Genomic DNA, 21,732 nt, shown 5'->3' with positions numbered 1-21,732 from the left:
TTCACTCCCCGAGCGTGGCGAGCCTTCTCACTGCACCTCGCTCTGCTTGCACGACAACAGCAAAAACAAGCAACCATCATCTTTTTTTTAATATTCAAAAATGTTTTATTTGGTGGCTTGAAACCAAGGGTTTCAGTGCCAGCAAAATATATCTATAAATTTACGCACACCTTTGGAGTTAAGGAATCACATTTAGGAATTATTTAAAATACCTGTGTACTTCCACCAACATACACGTGCGTGCGTGCACACAATGTTTACTTATTTGTTTAACATTAAACTAAATCTTTGAAGGTGTAAATATTTCAAGCGGTGAAGTTCAAATAGACCACGATACCGGGGTAATTTAACGTTCCTTGATGTGCGCACGTTGCCGTTAATGCAATTGGACGAGCCAGTAGAGCCCACATTTTCCAGGCCAAACAAGGGGATAAATAAATAAAATCCTCCTCCAAAAAGGCACCTTGAAAGGCTTTGCAAATAAACTTCCAGCACTCGGAGGTAAAACTCCAGTCGCTTTTTTGCGATCGGCAAAAAAAAACCCAGTTATTGGCGAGTGTGTGAACTAAAGGCTGAATTTGGTAATTGGGCTTAAAAAAACACAGCAACAAGAAGGAGCCTCAAACTCTGCAGAGCTTCGGGGGACCTCCCGGCAATCCTCCAAGGGCAAACTAGTTCGCACATTTTGAACAGCTGAAACGTGTCTCGATCCACCCGTACGGCATACTGCAGACAGCTAAAAACACTGTTCTCTTGCTTCAAATGAGCCAGACGTGCCCTCAGGATCACTGTGCGTGTGCAGAAAACGTGCGATAATTACGAAGAACTTTTAAGCCATTATTAAGTGCTTGAACATTTGAAGTGAAAAAAAAACGTTGCACAATTTGCTCACTTGGGTGCACATTACAGTGTCGGTTGAACAGATGAAGTTGAAGGAAGCCGCAGAGCAGAGGGGATTGGCGATGAACGAAGCCGTGGAATTGGTAGACCGTCTTCTTCGTACGGCTGATGTTGATGTAGATCAACAACTATAGTTTTGCATTGAGGTGCTTGAGTCAGATCCTTTTTTTGTCGGGAGTAGCAGAGTGCATCGCTGTGATGATGCCTCCTCCTTCGTATTTGTGAAGCGGGTATCAAGGGGTTATTTGTTCCGTGGTCTGTTCTAAGTGGCCACTGTCACGCAGCAGAGATTATTTAATGTTCCGTTTGTGCACCAAGTGTCTGCATTGGTAGATGACCGATAGCAATAGAGGGACTTCACACAGACCCATCGTCACTGTCCAGCAAACACGGAATTTTGGGGCCATGTTGGGTCAACGTTGGTCCAATGGTTCCTATCACAAGCCAAAGCTGGCCCAACATTGGCCTAACGTTGGCATGTTAACTTTGTGCTGAGTAGACATCGAGGTGTACAGTGAGCCCCCCCAATGTTTGAAATATTTTTTTTAAAGTTCTCCCAAGCATAATAAACACTTTGCAAAGGCTAATAGAGACTTAACCCGGCCACATAGCAAATGTAATTAAACTGATCTCTCAAACCTTACGAATAAATAATCAGTGTAGCTAAACAAATCGTGCATCCTCCGGAGCATTTATTATATATTCATCACAAATGTATAATTAGTTGGGCTCTGTATGACACCCTCATTCTGTGGTCAGCTCTAATTGCATGCGAATATAACCAACGCAGTTTAGGCCAGTGAGAAATGTGTGAAAATAACACATCGTTTGCTTAGATCCCTCCCTTACTCCTGTGCTTATGTAAATCACTCCGATGTCACTTTGTACACGCATTATATGTTCACTCCTTATTTCGATATCCTTACGCGAGTGAGTCGCGTGTCCACTTAGAGCGTTACATGAGCTTGCTGAGAGGTATGGGTGTACTCGACACAGGAGAAAATATCGGAAAACCGCGTTTTGTTTCTGATTTGAATGCTTTAGATCGGTCATACAAAAGTCAAATCGATTTCCCGCTCCAATGAGCATTGAGGCGGCGCTCGACCCCCCTATTTACAGCACTGATCCAGCGGTGAAAATGTCACGTTCCTCTGGCGTAAGTGAGTCTATTCATAGGACAACCATTGTTTGAATCCCCCACAAAGGAGCACTCAACCCTCAGCCGGGATTTGAACCAGCACCCTCCCGCATACGAGCCGCCCGCCACCTCGCCGGATGCCGAATCCAGTTGGGAGAAAAGTAGAAACAAATCGGGAGGCCACTGCGCTCTGGCACCAGCGATCTGTTTTCTACTCTCGTCCGTGGCTAACATCAGCGGCGAGCGATATCTGAACCGGTCCTCTTCTCACCTCCTCTCCCCCTTACCAACCCACACACTGAACCAGCGTGGCGGCGTGTCGTCAAATAGCCCGCGTGACCGACACGGCGTGATGGGGAGACTTTCATCCAGGAGTGGGTTGACAGAGGCTGCAAATTATTCATATTAAGTGTACGTGAGCAGGTGGAGGTCAACTTGATTCGCAGTGCTAACGTCACTGACGGCGGAGGGCCCTTCCACTAACTGTGAGGTGAACGTATTCTCCTGAAACTCATCCCCACTGCTGAGAAGCGGTAAATCATCCCCCACCTTGCCCCATCATGAACATATTCCAAATACACGACAGTGTGCCCATTTCAGACATTAGGTAGCCAATGACAATGCTGGTTGCAAGAAGAATATTTTATCCTCTGATTGTCCTTATTAATACATGATTGTTTAATCATTGCCGTATACCTAAACCATTTGGAAGTATATCTCGCCGGTGATATAATTGTAAAATGTTCCAATGTCAAATGTTCCAACTCTTGTCATGTATATTTTTTCGCATTCATGTTATATGCATTTGATGCATTCTTCTGCCGTTGCACTCTTTACCGATATCATCCTTACACACATTTACTTTGTAACCCAATGTTTCTCTTGAATTAAAAAGAGACGTGTCATCTCATTGCGGCTCTCACTTGGTTACAGAGGTATTGCTTACAACGTCGTTTTTTTTTTTCCCCGCAGTTATGATGCATGCCTCTCTGATGTGTTTTCACAACATGCTGTAAGAGCCAGAACAAAAAACATCAGATCAGCACACGAATTTGAGTCATAAACACACGTGTGCGTGCACACGCGTGTTTATGACTCATTTCAAGAAAACCATTTAGAACCGTGGATTCCCAGTAGTTGCTGGAGTTGTTGAATGCAAATGTCGCCGAGCGGGTGTCCTGTGCTTCTGAACTGGTCCTTCCAGCATTGCAGTGAGTGTAATTTTAAACGCAGGCTTATTTACCATGACCAGTGAAGCCATGAGATGGGAACAGCGTTCTTCCACCGTGCTGTCACGGTTTTACGTTCCATTACATTTTAAAACGGTCTGCTAAAATGTCTGCTCGTTCTAAACTCGAACGATGGCGAGCGACGTGACTGTGCAGATCAGTGTAGTGGAACAATATCTATATTTTTTCCCCTTCGCATAAAATTGGCTTTACAGAAATTGCACGAAACTAACTATACGTTGTTTCACGATCGTCACTGGGCCCCCATTACCAATCTCATTGTTTGATGGCATTTATTATGCTGAAGTACAAGCAGAACACCTAAAAGGGACTGTTGTGTTTATGAGTCCATTATCTCGCTGGCATTTTCACAACCGCTTGCTGTGTCACAGCACATGATTGTGTGCTTTACCGTAATATTTGTTCTATATATGTATGCATGCCTAGCTCCCCGATGGGTTTTTGGGTTGCATCACGTGTTAGTTGGCATGACGTCCAACGTTTCACTCCACATAACTGGGAGCTTCTTCAGCAAATTAACTTGGCTGACGGTGAAACGGCGTTGTCTTCCCAGTCACGTGACGCGGCAGGCAGAGGCTCCCAGCACGCGGAGCGCACCGTTGGGACTTTCACGCAAAAAAAAAAACAGTCGCACGGTGCGACCTGAAAACACCACGGAGAGACAGCTGTCCGGGCACGGTCGCAACAAACAAAAAAAACCCTATCGCAGGAGCATTTACGAATCTTTTGCTCACGCGGCAACTTTTATTCTCGCGCTTTCGCTGCCAGCCGAGTGGCTCGGGGGGTCACCGCAGCCGATGTCTTGGCTGCCGTCCTCTGGCCGGCTTTTGGCGAGGCGGCGAGTAGTGCGGCGTCCGCGTCAAACGCAACAAATGAACCCTGGGCCCGGTTCCCATGCTGCCGCTGTTGTCAACGCGCGTTGATGACGAATGCCAGCGGTGCCAAAGCAGTTGGGGGGCACTGCGGCAGGGGGAAGATAAATGGTGGTGTGGTGTGGGGAGGAGGCGGGTCTCGCTGATTTATTTATGTGCCCTATTGTCTTAAACGATGACTTGCTTTTCGCTCGTTGCGTAAAATTGCGGTTGAGAATTAGGGGGTTCTGATAGCGTTTTGTCGGTGGCTACAGATTGCGCCGTTGGAAGTCGCAGCGTAGGTCGTAAGCTGCACAGGTTATCTACGTGAGAACAGATGCCGAACTAAGAAGGTTTGTAAATTATTCCACAACTCGAACGAAAGTAAAGTCAATTCATATCGGATCTTGTGAAGAAAAAAAAACTTAACACGCCAAAGCCGTGCTTTCTAAATTGCAAGATAAGTGTTTCAACACCTTTCACACTTGTGTCGTCAGGAATTTGGTGACAAAATTGCATCTCTCGGCTTTGCGTTTCAATAAGAAAAAAAAATCGCAAATACTTCCCGCATTAAGCACACTCAGAAACTAAAGATGCAGTTGTGCATCGCATCGTCGAATGTCTCCACAAATTCCCAGCACATCCCCTCTTAGTTTGCAATGATTGTGGTTTTTTTGGGGGGTTTGCCTCTGTAATTTCCACATCTCCTTATTGTGGCGTTTAAGCGAACGCGTGCCGGCGTTGTTCCTCTCGATCCTATCTGCTGCGCGTCACATCACCGCCGTTTCTTCTCTGCGACCCCACCACTCCCTCCACCTCCCACAGGTGAAGTGACGAGGAGAGCAAGCGAGGAGCTTCTGCTGGACGCTGCCAACCCCCTCTCTGATGTGCTATAGGGATGTGGCTGTATGAATTTGCAATTGTGGTAGCATTTGCTGCTTACCCTGCAGGTAAACAACAAAATATACTCAAAACAACAATATGTTTTTTTTCCGGTGAAGGATTGAGGTTTCTTTTAAGTTGTATTTGCAATGCCATAGTTGTTGTGGTGGTATTTAAAGTGAATGTTTAGTTTCTCATTGTAGTTTGACGCATTGTTTCCGTGTGTATGTTTAGTCATTGTAAAAGTAATGACTGCTGATAAATAAATAAATAAGCAATCTACACTACAGCTGGTGATCAATGTCTACGAGATTAAATGCAAATTGTTGTCGATTTCAACCAGGATTGTTTTTGATCCTTTCCGATTGCATTAGAAAGTGGACAGTAAAACTAAATAAATAAACATCGTCATATATAATTTTTCCTATGTTACCTTTACATAATGCATGTTATATATATTTACTTGCCACCAATATACTTTTAAACATAATTTTTCTTGCAGTCCTGTTGCATTTTATTTTACCCATAAGCCTCACGGCCACCTGGTGGTTTTTGTGGTGAACCTCGCTGGAATTCTTTCTCAGACCCGCGCAAACAATTAGCACTGGGCTTTCCATGTGATTGCTGTAAATTCTGCTCAGATTAATCTGCAACTCTGGGATATACGCCTCATTTCTGTAAGAGATGCATTTTTTTGTTTAATGCGCACACATCCTATTAGCCCTGCGTTCGCCTGCATGTCGTGCTTGTCTTTCGGAAAACTAGGTGCATTCAAATGTCTCAAACGAGCGTATAACAAAGCGATCAATTGTTTAACTCTCCAATACGATCGTAGTAGTAGTATTTCTTAATGTGACTTTAAATAATTATATATTTATCGTGCAACTCAGAGTTAATTACAAAGCGAAGCTCGAGGCTCAGTGGGATGGAAAATTACCGCGGTAACAAAGGGGCGCTCGCTAATGTGGCGCTTGTTACCATATGCATACCGGTCCCAAACAGCACACAAGCGGGTTTGAGGGTGTGCAGTGCAAGCACATTTTAAAAAGCAATGACTATTATTATTATTACCTGGAAGTATATATTTTTTTCTTAAATAACTGCAAAGGACCTCAGACAATATAATGAGCATAGACTACCACTGCAAGTTCCGTCTTTGTAATTTTCGCTCCACAGTTAAATAAATAAGACCGTGCTTTTTATTGTAATTATAATTCCTGCGGTTTTTCAAGCCCAATTATATCTAAGCACATAACAATTCCTTTTTTTGTTGATATACTCTGTTAAAAATTGTTTTATGTAATTTATGCACCCATCCGTATTGGCTGCAGCAAACTATCGCCATGACATTTTTATGTGGTTGCGTTAAAATAAACAATTTTTTGTTATTGTTGTTGTCGATACATTTCATAAGAGAAATAGCTCAATTCAGTATAATATGCTCCAGCAAGATTCACCTGCTATGTGCAAGCGCAAACTTCTATACGAATGATTGAAATGTTTTCAGATGCATACGCCGTCGGGAATTAATTTCCCACGAAAGGAAAATGGGGTCCGCATTTTCACCATGAAAGCAATAGTCATCTGTTGACCATGGCTTGGCTTCAAATTGGTTTCACGATTTTGAGGGCCTTGTGAAATTGTCTTCTTATTAACGTGAAAAATAATAATAAAATAGAGCATTTCTCACGGTTAAAAGCGAAAAAAAACGCATTCACGTTTAAGTTCCTCATTTCATCCCCTGAATGAGAAGTGACACATTTTCAATTTAAATCTTCTAAATGTTGGTTTTATTGTCGTTCGCACTGGTCGGAAGTGGGCCATAAGAATGGGAGCACAGTGTGAAATGGCTGCAGATGTAAATGGAAGGATGCTACCAATGAATGTCCCCCCTCCCCCCCACGCACGCCCTCCCTCCTTCCCTCCCCTCTTAACATTCCCTATTCCTCTAGCGGAACAGACAGGGGAATATGGCCCACTGTTTTTGGAGGAGCCGGAAGATGTGACATATTTGGTAGAGTCCTCTGAGAAAAAGGTGTCGTTCAGATGTAGAGCCAGTGGACACCCTCCCCCACTCTACAGGTGAGTCCACAGTGCGCTGCGGTGCAGATTCCTCGAACGCTTAAATCTGATTGAACATTTTTGAGACGAGAGAACCATGCTTGCAGCAACTATTCTTTTTCGAGTTCAACACGCAGGCTTCCGCGACCAGTATCATTCATCATAAAGGGTTTTTTTGGGGGGGTTAGATCGCGTAAGTATAAATATTCTGGCAAATCGCCCGATTATGCTGGATGTAATTATCAGCGAAACGTCGTACTCAGGTTGTAATTGTTGTGGATTCACTCTTCAACACACCGGCGGGCTGAAGTAGCAACTAATTGGCGTTTTGTTTACGTGACAAATCCCTTACTGATTGACCGTGTCGGGTGGTGGAGGGTTTCGACACATTCATACTTATGCGATCTAACCCAAAAACCTTTATTATGAATATTATTTAGAAGAAAAAGATCAGGTAAGGTCCACTGAGCTATATAGCTCTTTTTCAGAAGCTGCCTGGCCACAAATGATAGCTCATCGGAGTGGCTTAGCACGTGGATATGTATAGCAGCCAAACACTCTAAATGCACGTTGTTTCTAAATGAGGGAGGGAAAAACCGGAGGACCCTGGAGAAAAATCCACGTGACCACAGGGAGAACGCGCAAACTCCAAATATACAGCAGGCGTCAGGCTTGGGACCGAACTCACGTCCTCCTGTATACCAGGCGAGACAGTTAACATCTCGCCACCACGGTGCAAACACAACTTAAGATGTTGCAGTTAGCCGACGATGAAGGAAACGTGTGGGTTTTGGCAAGGTGCATTATTAAATATTGATCAAATGTTTTTTTTAATTGTGATCATGTTTAACTGGTGAACGGTGAGGGGTTAGGTGAGTTGATCTTCGGAGAGCGTAATCAGGTCAATGTCTGATGAGGGTCAAGGTGGACGCCCTTTGAGTGTCGCGTCAACCTCCGTCAAACGGACAGGCTGCCATTTAGGTTGAAATTAAACGCTCGCTAGAATTAATGTACATGACAATGTCACGTATCCGACGCGCAGGGGACAGAGACAGGACAGGCGACTATGTGAAAAGGCCACGCATGCACACATCTACACAAAATGACACATATCACCATGCACAGGCAGGTGAAAAGTGGAAACCCGCGTTACCGTGCTTTAGCAGTGAACAAACGTACGCGACATTCAGAATACGAAAACGCGCGCACCAAGGTCGGATCTGGGACTATCTATGGAAAATAACAGTTGCACCGGGCACATATATTGCACTGTTTGTGGGCGGATAATCGGTCAGGGCGAATTCGCGACGGTCGGATATGCGACGTAGTGAAAGGTGAGGGTAAATGTGCAGCCCCCCCAATGCCATTGCTAGTGGAAGGGTATCACATAAACCATCACGCAAACTCCTGTCATTCTCGGAGCAGTTTTTGGCAGGTCATTGAACAAAGATGGTCACTGCATCGCGCGCTTTCATATGGACCAATCAGTTTCAAGGACAATGCATATGTTATCATAGTATGTTTTTTGTTTGCATTTTGACTGCAGGTATTGTGGTTAATGCAGACATGAATCCTTGTAAAAAGGTTTCAGTTTTGCTGCCAGAAAAAAGTGGAAAACCCCTATTATTACATTTTGGTACTGGCAAAATAGGTCTAATGATGTAGATGCTCACCCCGAGCCCTCATTACTTTGATAGTGCATTGTCTTTGAGCTGTACGCCTTCTGGCGTCATCTGGTCGAGCACCAATTGGGTCGAGGCTCAAAAGAAAGCCGTCCCTTGGTGTGGACCAATCAGTTTCAAGGACAATGCATATATTATCAAACTATGTATTTTGTTTGCATTTTGACTGCAGGTATTGTGGTTAATGCAGACATGAATCCTTGTAAAAAGGTTTCAGTTTTGTTGCCAGAAAAAATGGGAAAAGACCCTATTATAACTTATTTTTGTGTTTAGATTCTTGTCCTTCCCCCCCACACTAAAATGGAGCTCTCGAAAGTGTCCCTCCAAAGCGCATTTGGCCTACTCTTCCACCACTCACCAGAGGTATCGGACGAGGTATGCGACCTTGTGCTGCACTTTAAAGCCGCGTGCGTGTATGTGTGGTCACGTGAAGTGCGGGGCATTGCTCTTCGTTCACAGGTGGCTGAAGAATGGGACGGAGGTTCCGATCACCGGACATTACAGCCTGGCAGGGGGAAGCCTGATCGTGAGAAATCCATCCGAGGGTCGGGATGGCGGCGTGTTCCAGTGCCTGGTCACCAACTCCGTCGGAAGCATCATTAGTGTGGAAGCCAGACTACAGTTTGCCTGTGAGCGCCTTCCCTGTTTCTTTCCATCGCACTTATTTCTCCCCCCGGTTCTCATAAGGGGCCGTCCATAAATGACGTCACGCGATTTTGGACGATTCCCCCCCCCCATCGCCACACGGCGTCACAAAAAGTTAGACCCCCCCCATCAAATATGACGTCACAAAGCTCTGTCCCGCCCCCAAATAAAACATGCTTCAAATCGCTTTAAACTATTGTCATTGTAGCGCGTATTTAATGTGGCGCTGCACTCTGATGTTGTAGGAGAAAATATTAATTTTAGCGTCGATTTAATTAAGTAGAACGTGTCGTCTATATTTATTTAAAGTTGCGCATTTTGATGTGACGTCACATTTGTCAAACACCCCCCCCCCTCGTCACACATCGTCACAAATGTCTGACCCCCCCCCCCCAGGTGCGTGACGTCATTTATGGACGACCCCTAACCTCGTTGAATCATCTCTTACACCTTCAGTTGCGCCGTTTGTTGCTGGCCCCTCGGCATTGTGGGGGAGCTTTTAGGGCTGTGTGAGCAGCAAGGGTAATATATACCGTATCTAGATTTATTTATTTTAAACTCCGCCAGTTTTATCGTCCAGTGGCTGGCTTCTTTGCACCTACGCACTTACAAAAGGGCGTTAGGGGCGGGGGGGGGGGGGCTTGGTGCAACAAACACAGGGGCCGTCCATAAATGACGTCACACATCTAGGGGGGGGGGTCAGACATTTGTGACGATGTGTGACGAAGGGGGGGGGGGGTTGAGAAATCTGACGTCACTTCAAAATGCGCAACTTTAAATAAATATAGACAGCACGTTTTTTTTTCAAGATTTGAAGCTTTCGTGACTGCAAGGATTCATACTCTTTGGTTCTATTCGGTAAAGTCACGTAGGTAAAACAAATTGAAATTAATTGAAATAAAATGAAAGAAGCAATTAAAACACGACGTTTCGGAGGCAAAGCAAGCTTCCGTCTTTAGGTGGGACCAGTCACAGCAAAATCGCTGCACCAAGTGGTAAGGTTCTGGGAACCTCGAGTTTAAATACAGGTTGGGGGGTGGGGGGTGTGGGAGGGGCCATGTAGGGGACTTTAGTGGAGTGTGGAGCTGAGTTAATCCGTCTTTTGTTGTGTAGATGGGTCACTGTGTGTGTGCAGTATAAACGGGAAAAAATTAAAGAAGATCGTCGAGGATGTGCTGTACGGGAGCAGTAGAAAACAAGGAAATAGAACGGTTCGTAAAGAATATGTTTGGTATACCACTGCTTGAAGTTGCTGTTAGAAATTAGTTAACATTTGGTATGATTTAAAACGTCTTTCTGAGGCTGTGGGAACCTTGAGCTTAAATACAGGTTGAGGGGGGGGGGTAGTTTATGAAGCCATTCAGATATACAAACAACAGGCATAACTTCAACCGAGAGGATGGTTTCAAATTAAGCAACCACTGGAAAGACGTTTAAAATCATACCAAACGTCAACTAATTTCTAACAGCAACTTCAAGCAGTGGTATACCAAACATATTCTTTGCGAACCTTTCTATTTCCTTGTTTTCTACTGCCCCCGTACAGCACATCCTCGACGATCTTCTTAAATTTTCTTCTATTTTTTCCCGTTTATATTGCACACACACAATGACCCATCTACACAACAAAAGACGGATTAACTCAGCTCCACACTCCACTAAAGTCCCCTACATGGCCCCTCCCACACCCCCCACCTCAACCTGTATTTAAGCTCGAGGTTCCCAGAACCTCACCACTTGGTGCAGCGATTTTGCTGTGACTGGTCCCACCTGAAGACGGAAGCTTGCTTTGCCTCCGAAACGTCGTGCTTTAATTGCTTCTTTTATTTTATTTCAATTTATTTCAATTTGTTTTACCTACGTGACTTTACCGAATAGAACAAAAGAGTACAACACGTTTTACTTAATTAAATAGACTTTTTAATGAATGTTTTCCTCCTACAACATCAGAGTGCAGCGCCACATTAAATACGCACTACAACGACAATAGTTTAAAGCGATTTGAAGCATGTTTTTTTTTGGGGGGGAGGGGGGGCAGAGCTTTGTGACGTCATATTTGATGGGGATTCTGACTTTTTGTGACACCGTGTGACGAGGCGGCGGGGGGGGTGGGGTCAAAAATCGTCCAAAATCGCGTGACGTCATTTATGGCCGGTCCCTGATGCAAGTTGCGCTTCGGCGTAGGCAAGCAGGGACAGGGCGCCATCGCGGGGGTCTGCGTTGGGCAGGATCTCGTCTCTGGCGTTGCTGGCTGGGGTGCTCGGAGCCGTCGTTTTTCAATTTCCCTCCGCGTGGTTTTTTTTGTCACGGAGATAGGCGGGTTTTTTTTTTTTAAACTTTATTTTAGATAACGACAGCAGTAATTGTTACCACTTTGGTACAGGAAACACTGTATTTCCGCAAAAAAAATTACAGAACACAAATGCTTCATCTGGATTTGAAAATGCGCGGAGTAATTTATGACCACGGCGATCATTTTGCGCAGTATAATATTCTTTTGTGGTTTAAAAATGTGTTCGACAACTGAATTGCATGCATTGTTGTGAAAGATTGAAGATTTCCGTAACAAAGCCCATCCATTATATACCAATAATAAAATCTTACGTATGAGGTCCCTGCAGTAGGCCAGCTCACCATTATCTCAAATTTGTTCTTAAAATTCTTAGCAGCTCATTGTTAATGCATGCTCTTCATGGGTTTCATTCTTTTGCTATGTTAAGTGACTTTTCAATATCCGAATAATAAAACTAAACATTGCGAGTTAACATATGTATGCAGTCAATATTTATAACCATCTATAGCCACAAATATGCTTTTTTTAATTGTCCAAACATTCCATTGCAAGACCTCGTGAAATTAAAGTATCGAGATTGAACGAGCTTTTCCTGGCTAATCAAAAAGCATAATCATTATTGTTGTTACAGCTCATTGCCAACACAATCAAGGCAATTCCGCCTGAAACACCCTCTGAAGTCTGTGTAGGAATTATTCAGCACAAGCATGTTTGCTTTGAAAGTGATGAACGTCACATGGGAAATAATGTAACGTATGGATGGCCACAACAACTAGGCGAGGCCATTCCGCCATCAGTGGTGCAAGTGAGCTGTTGCTGGGGGGGGGGGGGGCGCAGGCCTGTGATCATTTTAGGGGGCCCTCCTTCTCTGGATGGCCATACAACTATTGGACATTCTAGATTTGAAGCTTTCGTGACTGCAAGAATTCATACTCTTTGGTGCAGCGATTTTTTTGCTGTGACTGTTTCCACCTGAAGACGGAAGCTTGTGTTGCCTCCGAAACGTCGTGTTTTAATTGCTTCTTTTATTTAATTTTAATTTATTTATTTTTTACCTACGTGACTTAACCGAATAAAACCAAAGAGTATAACTATTGGACACCCTACGCTGGTTCTGCGATTTTGAGTAGGCGTGGATCCATTCGTCGAGTGAAATCGATTCTCTTGCTTACGGTGTGTGCATCACATCACGCGTGTTGAGAATCAGTTATTTTCTATTCACGTTCCATTCGTTTACCTTGTGTGTGATGGGCTCACATTCAGGGCCGGATTAAGTTTGGATGGGCGCTCCTGGGCCTGTGATAGTTCAATAATAATAATAATGCAATTTATAACGCGCGCAAATTTTGCGGACGTAACGGCCGCAACTCAGAGGCGCGGAGCCAAGCTCAGAGTCGCTCGAAAGCGAGGTTGTAGAGGTGAGTTTTAAAGTGTCTCTTGAAGGAGGCAATTAATGTGATGCTGCGAATGTGCAGAGGGGACGGCGTTCCAGACTGTTGGGGCTGCCACCGAGAAGCGGCGCATAGACGTGACCCATCCTGGATCTTGGTAGGCAGTTTTGGGCGGGCCTTCTTTGTTAAATCAATTCCTTCCCTTGACTGCTTTACAATCACTCGTACCCGATGCCAAACACTCCATCGTTATTCACTTTGGTTATTTCGCTTCTCGTTTTTAAAACGTGGTGATTACTAATCGTCGACTCGAGTCAAAACAAACAAACAAAAGTATTATTCTTGGTTCTTTCGGTAAAGTCACGTAGAAGGGAACCAATAAAATAATATTGTTTTATTGTTTTATATATTTTTTTATTTTATTGTTTCCCTTCTACGTGACTTTACCGAAAGAACCAAGAATATGAATCCCTGCAGTCACGAAAGCTTTAAATAAAAAAAGTATTGTTACATTTTTGTTGGCACGTTTCTGGTAGGAATGCAGATAGTGAGATGTGATTTCACTTAATTACCAATTTACCTTACATGATTCATCACAGTGATAACAGTACAAAGCACAATATATATTTTTGTGTTCATCCTCAATATGAGGCCCCAGGGCTGTAGCCCCTGAATCCCCTTCTCACAGTCCTTTCTGTTGCCACGAAACAAAAATAATAATAATCCATTATTGAAATTGAATGACGACCACGAACTGTGACCGTTCATTGGCTCGCAAGGGAACGGGCAAAATCGTCGCTGTCCTAATACACAGGAGCCCAGGGGTTTCCCTTCTACGTGTGAGCAGGGTTGTCAGGATCATTTCGCGACGCCACTATATGTTATACGATATATAAGCCAAGCCAATCGTATTATGTGTTTTGTAAAACGCATTGTTGCATACCGTGTCTCGTCTTTTTTATATTGCGTTTCCTATTGAAATATTTACGTCGTAAAAACAATACTAATCGTCCAGAATGATAATTCGTAAAAAAAAAATCGTACAAAATTTAACATGTGAAATCCAATTACAAATGTATGGGAAACGGTTATCACCGTAATCGTCATAATCGTCAAATTTTAAATCTTATTGTGAAAAATGCTATCGTGGTGACCATAGTCCTCATACACGGGGGCCCAGGGTTGCTCTGGTTGGTGAGTATGTGAGGAAGCCGATGACTCCCGGACATAGTCAAAGATCCCCCCTGTAGTCTGCACGGGCTGTTGGGGCAAGTGCTGTTAGTGAGCCGCAATGAACTCCCATGCACGCACATGCATAATTGGTATGCAGCGGTGGCCTTGTGCTGCTGCGATGGCTCCGTCACATCACCATCTGCTCCAGCAACGTCTCTTTGCACCGGGGGTTGATGTTACATCCCAGGCATCCTGTAATCCGTATGGTCATTGTACATTATTACCCAAGGGCCCTGCGCTGTGACCTCTACTGCTGCCTGCTCCCGCCCCCTTCCCCCATAGCTTCATTTCTCACAAGAGTAATGCTCAGCTCACTGAATTTGCAATCTGATTCGATCTTGCCGCGCGGCAGTTGAAACGATACGGCATGTTTCTTAAATACCCCTGCCACTGTCCACCCAGCAGTGGAAGTGGGCACAGCGCGGTGATTTGATTGGCTGGTCGACCTGTGAATCAACGTGCATTTAGAGTATTTGGCTGTGATACATTTCCACTTGATAAGCCACTTCGTTGAGCCACCATTTGTGGTCAGGTCGCTTCTAAAAACGAGCTATAATAGCTCAGTGGGCCTTACCTCGTAAAAGAAAATAGTTTACATCATGGAACCTCCTTTGCCAGTACCAAAATTTGAGAATAGGCCTTTCCCTTTTTTCTGCTAACAAAACAGTTGTTAAGTTGTTCAAACACAAAACTGAAACCTTTCACAAAGGCGTCATGTCTGCATTAACCACAATACTTGTGGTCAAAATGAAAATAAAAAAAACATACTCTGATAATATATGCATTGTCTTTGAAACTGATTGGTCCATACCAGAGACAACTTTCTTTCGAGCCTGGTCTAGAGGACGCCAAAAAGAAAATTTTAAGACAGATGCCATCCAGCAATAACCCTACGTCCCTCCTTTTGGAAGAGGTATATAGATGACACGTTCGTCATCTGGCCACATGGCCTACCAGCTCTGGACCAATTCTTCAACCACATCAATTCCATACACCTAGCCATCAAATTCACCATGGAGGTGGAAAAGGATGATAAGTTACCATTTTTGGATGTTTTAATCGAAAAGAGACCAGATGGCTCAATGGGACACTCTGTCTAAAGGAAAGCCACCCATATAGATGCCTACCTAAAACCTGACTCCCACCACCATCTAGCCCAGAAGAATTCCCCCTTCAAAACTCTACACCATGTATTTCCGACCATAACCACCTAGCCAGTGAACTGGAACACATACACCAAGCCCTCAAGATGAATGGATATTCAGACTACACATTCCGTAAAGCTATCACCCCAACCGTTGGGAAATAACTATCCGAGGAACCAATCAAAATCATCACTATGCCATACAAATCATGAGCAAACACAAGATCCAGGTTCGATTAAACACAGTACATAAAATTTGTGATCTGATCCCATCTGTGAAGGATGTGATCCCTAACATGCAATACCCCAGCATCTACAAACTAAGCTGCGTCTGCAGCACTAGCTACATTGGGGAAACTAAGCGACATGTCTTGGACCGTGTTTGTGAACATAAGGCAAATCTGAAACACGGTAGGACCAATACCTCAGCCGTGGCTGATCATTGTCTTAATGCTGTGGGCACACACGAAATTGATTTTTCCAAGACGAAGGTACTCTGCAAACCCACTGACTATCAGCAAAGATTCGTTCATGAAGCCATCTAGATATTTAAACACAGACACAATTTCAACCGAGAAGATGGGTACAAACTGAGCAATCATTGGAAGGACGTTATTAACCAGGTTAAGTCATAACTGGCTGTGATGTTTAGTAGTTATTTTCGACTCTCTGGTGTTACATTAACAGGTTAAATGTCTCACTAACACAGCCACCGTTGCTCGTTTTCCTTGACGTGGCGGTGGCTCCACGGTCTTACATTGACATGCTAATCTCTCACAATACAATGGCCACCTCCGAAGCTTCGTCGTCGTGGAGGTAGCTCAGCTCTCCGATCTTACATTTACATGCAAATATATTCACTAGCCACGCCCACTTCGCTTATGACCCTTGGGCTACACCCATCTCAAACCTTTAGAACATCCTGCCTCAGCAGCTCTCTCGCTATTTTTTCACCTGATGACGATTGCTTGTGTTGCGATCGAAACTTCGTGATGATTTTATTATTTTTTCTATCTTCGTGGCTTTACCGAAAGACCCAAAGAATATGAATTCCTGCAGTCACGAAAGCTTTAAGTCAAGATCTTAACACCTGTTTTGTTGCCAGAAAAAGTGGAAAACTATGCTTTAAAAGAGTTTGTTAATAGTTAGTTCAATTACACTAAACTATTTTGTGATTGTTAATAGTTAAACTAAACTGTATAGCGCTGAAAGTGTGGGGACTCCCACGTCTTCCAAGACATCGCGCTGACATGGAAGAGTAGGCCAAATACGCTAAAAGAGTAGGTTAAATATTCGACAAAGAGTCGCCTTCTGCCAGCAGTGGTGTGAATAGAGCTGCACATTTCGCTTGTGTATTGAAGCCCCTTGAAACCAGACTAACGGGAGGTGGGGGAGAGCCTTTCTGATTTGCGGGAGATGTCTGGCAGTCTGCAAATGATTTCAACTTTACAAATTCTTATTATTTTTAATTATGCACACATTTATATTAGCATCTAAGACATTTTATTACAACTCAATTTCAATCTAAACATGCAGGATTTTAAAATGTTACAATAAAAAAAAGCACAAAGGCTGAGCTTCACTGGATGTGAAAGGTTTAATTATTTTTACCAACGGGCTTGAGGCATTAATTTAGTTTATTTGTAAAGTAAGCATACAATAAGTGTGAAATAAATGAGGGAGCAATAAGAAAGGACGTGGCATCCAAGGGAACGGATTCCTCAATTTCACACGACAGACATGAGTGCGTAGCATTACAATTGCTCTTATACTTACACACAATGTCTCCTACCGTACAGAGATGAATGAGCACGCAAAAAAAATATTCCGGTCAAAGTTTTCGTTCTGTTTTATCTTTTCAATAGTTTTGATGTATCGATTCAGGGAAGCCCTTCTGGCTTAACCCCAAATTCTGGCTTCCTTCAGCATGGTTTGGAGAGGTATTCACTTTGTTCCTCACTTCCGTATTCCCTTGCAGACTTGGAAAGTTTCCGGAGCAAGCCCCGGGGCACGGTGGCCGTGAGACAGGGCCAGGGAGTGGTGCTCATATGTGCTCCTCCACCCTATTCTGGCGGTAAATGGTTGCTCTCTGCTTGGCACTTTCCACGCACTCCCAACGGCCGGAAAACCCGGGGGACAGACACAGCACCAAGCTTTGCCAAATGGGGGTCAAAGGCAAATATTGAGAGTCCATTATTTTATAGTCAGCTTGAATTTCGAGATGATGTTCATTTTCAGGTTTAATTTTGGCACAACTAAAAAAATCCCATTGGGCAATAAATACTACGTTTTTCGATGGGGAACTGGTTACAGAAACCTGGTTACAGCAAAAAAGACACGAACAAAATAATCAATATATAACTGTACATGGTCATGTTCCGAATGTTAAAGCCATGCATCAACATGGTACAACAAGCAATACAAGGCGAATAGGACACATCACACATGTGTTGTTTCATAACTTAAAGTCTGAGAAGCAGAGAGATCAATTGCACGTACAACTTGAAAGACAATCCGATGCCCAAAAGTGATTTAAAGTAGGAAAATGGTGGTTTAGATTTTTATACCATACATTCCCGCAAGATTATTCCAGAGATTACGAACAGCCTCCCGGAAGGAACTCAAACCGAGTTTGTTTCTCATATATTGGGGGGGACTTCCAGCAGGAACAGGGAGGAGCTGCTCAGGATGCAGAACGAGTACCTGTGGGATTAAACGGTCCGGAAAATATTTAGCAGATTATTTTTTTAACACTTGAAAGGGTGAAAATGGCCCCAATGCTACGCCCTGCGTAGATGACAGAGCACATGCTGCCCAATCTGGCACGAAGCACTGGAGACTATTACAAACATATAACACTTAGGCACGCTGTGCCCGTCAACCAGCAATGTTGCACGCTGTGGAAGTACATCGAGCGAGCCTCTTTATTTGAAATCAATATTTAACAATTTAAATATCTGGAAGGAAAACGTGCAACTTCTGCTTCGCTTTAGGTGTAAACGCTTTCAGAAAAGTTACCCATATAATGCTGCTGTGGTTTCATCAACGGTTAGCAGCACACTGGTGGTCCAATCTGGAAATCTCCGGTTAAATTCGATCTCCCTGCATGGTAGTTGAAACAATTGTGTGAGATTATTTATTCCCCCGCCTCCATCCACCCAGCAGAATAAAGGGGTACACCCACAGTTAATCGATCGGCAGGGCAATTGTGGTGCGAACAAGTGTTGGTACTCACACCTCTTCTGAGATGTCTGGCTTGCGTAGAAGAGTAGGCCCAATACCCTCTACAGGGGCTTTCTAGATATGCCTATGGTGGAGGCCTTCTACCAGCAGTGGCGTGAGCGAGGGATCGCAGGGTTGCACCTTTAAACATTTCATGAATTTACCTGTGCCTCCATAAAAGGCTTCTCAGTAATTGTGGCGCCAATACTAAGGGGAAGGTTCAGCCTGCCTTGCTATAGCTTGAGCCATGTGGCCGCTTGTGTTCCAGCTCTTTGTTGCATATGGGCTTTATGAAAAAAAAAATAGATACACGCCTACATCGTCATGATTAAAGTTAATCTCTGCAGTTGGGGGATTAGAGGTGAAAGGGTTAAGAGGGAGGCTGCTGTTTTTGTGTGGCAGATATCGACCTGGTATCTGTTGCGTTTCTGAGATGCCAAGTAATTTGAGGCTTGCCCAGAGGTTTTAAATCCTGTAGGGATTTCATTTCCTTTGCGCTTGAACCCATCTGATGAATCATGCACGGTGGCGTCAATACTATCACGTAATGCCAGTGTATGCTCGATCAATATTGAGCAGAATGTGAAATTATTTGTGGCCGCGTCCGACCGAAAGCACCATTTCGCTGCAGATGATAATTAAAAAAAATGACGATGATGAATTCCACGGCAGGATAATTCATTTACTAAAGCTCTGAGCTAATTTGCATCACAGCTCAGTAAGCAAATTACAAAATGCATACAATTACATCTCGTTGGTTTATTTGGAAAAATGCACCGGGACATCCTGATTGCACATAAGCGTTATTCAACAAGTCATGACATTTGTGATTTCATTGTCTTTATTACATTTGTATTATTTAACAACAAAATAATGCGTGCTGTTTGAAGTAAGGTTTTATATGAACTATGCACAATTGTTAACTTTGCGACACATGTTTTCGTTCGACTTTCCAGGGGACATAAAATCGTGAAATCAGTTTAACGACAATTGCAAACCCAACGATACCTATGGCACCTCCGATTAGCACGGTTGGCTACGTACGGCGTGAAAGACGTTCAACATACATACAATGTAAAAGTTGCTTTTGTTCTAACCAAATATTCAGTGCCCTTCAAACCCCAATCTACAACCTTCTAGAGAAGCAAGGAGGGGGGTTGGAAGAAGGGGGCAGGGAAATATTTTTTGGAGCTTCAGCCCTCGGCAGAGTGCGCTGTGTGAAATGTCGGACTGACCTCTTTTACTCTTCGTCCACAGAGCTGACGTTTGTCTGGCTCTTCAACGAGATGTACGACTACATGCGTTCGGACGGGCGGCGCTTCGTGTCGCAAGTGACTGGAAACCTCTACATCGCCAAGGTGGAGGCGACCGACGTGGGGAGCTACACTTGCATGGTCCACAATACGGTGACCAACACTCGCGTGGCCAGCCCTCCTACTCCGCTCCTCATCAAGTCTGGAAGTGAGAGAGGAGGAAAAACGTCCCTCTGTTGTTGGCAATTTTTTTTTTGCATGTCAGGAGCGAGCAGGCGATGCCAGGCTCACACATCATCACCTCCCCCCCCCCCTCCCACATCAACCGCGCCTATTTTAAGTGGTTTATTTAATGTAAAATAACTGGCTACCTCCAGCCCCAGCCCATGATTGGCTGTGTGTGCACGGGCTGGCCTGCTTGGAATGTTCCACGTCATGTCGCGGAGATGGTACCTCGGCTTGAGCCACCGTGGTTGTTGGTTCTTGTAATCTTTGTGTCACCTTGGCCTGTGGCGCGCCTATAACACAGGGGAGGCAGGGTAGGGTTTGACGTCCGCTTTAATTGGCTTGAGGACACACGTTGGGATCGAAGGCCACTTGGCTGGGGAACGTCATCCCCGTGAAGGCCCTGCCAACGCACTGCTCAGCATACTGAGGTTGCACTTACTATATGCCTGTGAATATGTTAGCGACGGCAGAACATAAACTGGTCACTTCACTTTGACAGTGCCCGCTGAGCCGCGAATGATTTTTCCCCGAGTCAAAACATCTCTGAAATAAAAGTAACAGGCAATATCTCGCCATAACATGAAATCGGCAATATTCCACGAGCTGCTGGATATAAGCACACCTCTTGTGAGTCAGGGCAGCTGTGCATACATCAGAATTGTGCTCAAATAATGAAAAATAAAAGAATGGGAAATGGCAAAAGGCCCCATACATGTGTGCTTAAAAAAGGTGAGCTTATATCCAACTTCAACTGTAATTGCGATTCTTTTGCCCATTTGTCACTTCGCTGATGTGTAAAGGCCTCTTTACACCTGTGGTGTCAGCTTCGTCATAGGGGTTGTTTTGACTATACTTCACGCTCTTAGTGAAGGTATGGGGGAGCACCAGTTAAGATTTCACTCACTGCCACAGGTGCGGTGTTAACTGAGGCCAGAAATAAATCATACGTTGCAGGCTTCATGTCATAGTGCGCCAACCACTGCACCACCATTCCTCTCCACTCCATATCAACAAAAATCAATAGGTTATTTTATATATATATTTTAAAGCTGCCTGGTTTATAGGTTTTGTTTTGAATTATTTTGCAGGAAGCATGGGGGAGTACGAACCGAGAATCGAAGTGGGCTTTTCACCAAAGACTCACACGCTGCTGGGTCACACGGTCAGGCTGGAATGTTTTGCTCTTGGAAAGTAAGTCCAATTAATTATTGAAACATTTCACCTACAGCTTTGGTGGTGGTAACCATTACGTTCCCAAAAACCCACGGTGGCTGCAAATAGTGACAGATGATACAGAGGTGTAATGGTACACCGTGAATTGCCAACCACTGCCAACGTGAATATAGTCATCTGCAAGTAATGGATTTGTCTTTCTGGTAAAAAAAAAATGTTCCAAGGTGACTATGCCTACCCATCAATGCAGTTGCTGTTTCCATTCTCACTCCCAAACACCCACAGGCTTCGATAGCGCATTTGCACATTTGCAGTCATTGATTTTCCCGACGTAATGAGGTGGACAGCCAGGAGTTAGGGAGCGTGACGAGATCAGGTGTGTCACC

General features: G+C 44.1%; 1 protein-coding gene across 3 annotated transcripts in view; it reads left to right on the top strand.

Moving 5' to 3' along the window:
* The window catches only part of LOC116949329 (contactin-4-like), a 99,526-nt gene that overhangs the window by 19,043 nt on the left and 58,751 nt on the right, over positions 1–21,732 (top strand). For all 3 annotated transcript variants that reach the window (XM_032966501.2, XM_032966499.2, XM_032966497.2), the window contains 6 exons: positions 4,965–5,089; positions 6,974–7,103; positions 9,224–9,393; positions 17,449–17,544; positions 19,950–20,153; positions 21,262–21,364. In XM_032966501.2, coding sequence (XP_032822392.1) covers positions 5,038–5,089; positions 6,974–7,103; positions 9,224–9,393; positions 17,449–17,544; positions 19,950–20,153; positions 21,262–21,364 — 755 coding nt within the window. In that variant the 5' untranslated portion in view covers positions 4,965–5,037. The remainder of the gene's footprint in view (positions 1–4,964; positions 5,090–6,973; positions 7,104–9,223; positions 9,394–17,448; positions 17,545–19,949; positions 20,154–21,261; positions 21,365–21,732) is intronic.

Source organism: Petromyzon marinus, chromosome 36, assembly GCF_048934315.1.
Source record: "Petromyzon marinus isolate PM22_M1 ecotype Great Lakes invasive population chromosome 36, UKy_Petmar_22M1.pri1.0, whole genome shotgun sequence".
Lineage (NCBI taxonomy): Eukaryota > Metazoa > Chordata > Hyperoartia > Petromyzontiformes > Petromyzontidae > Petromyzon > Petromyzon marinus.
Note: the sequence above shows the minus strand (reverse complement) of the source record. Positions and strands in the feature narration are given on the sequence as shown.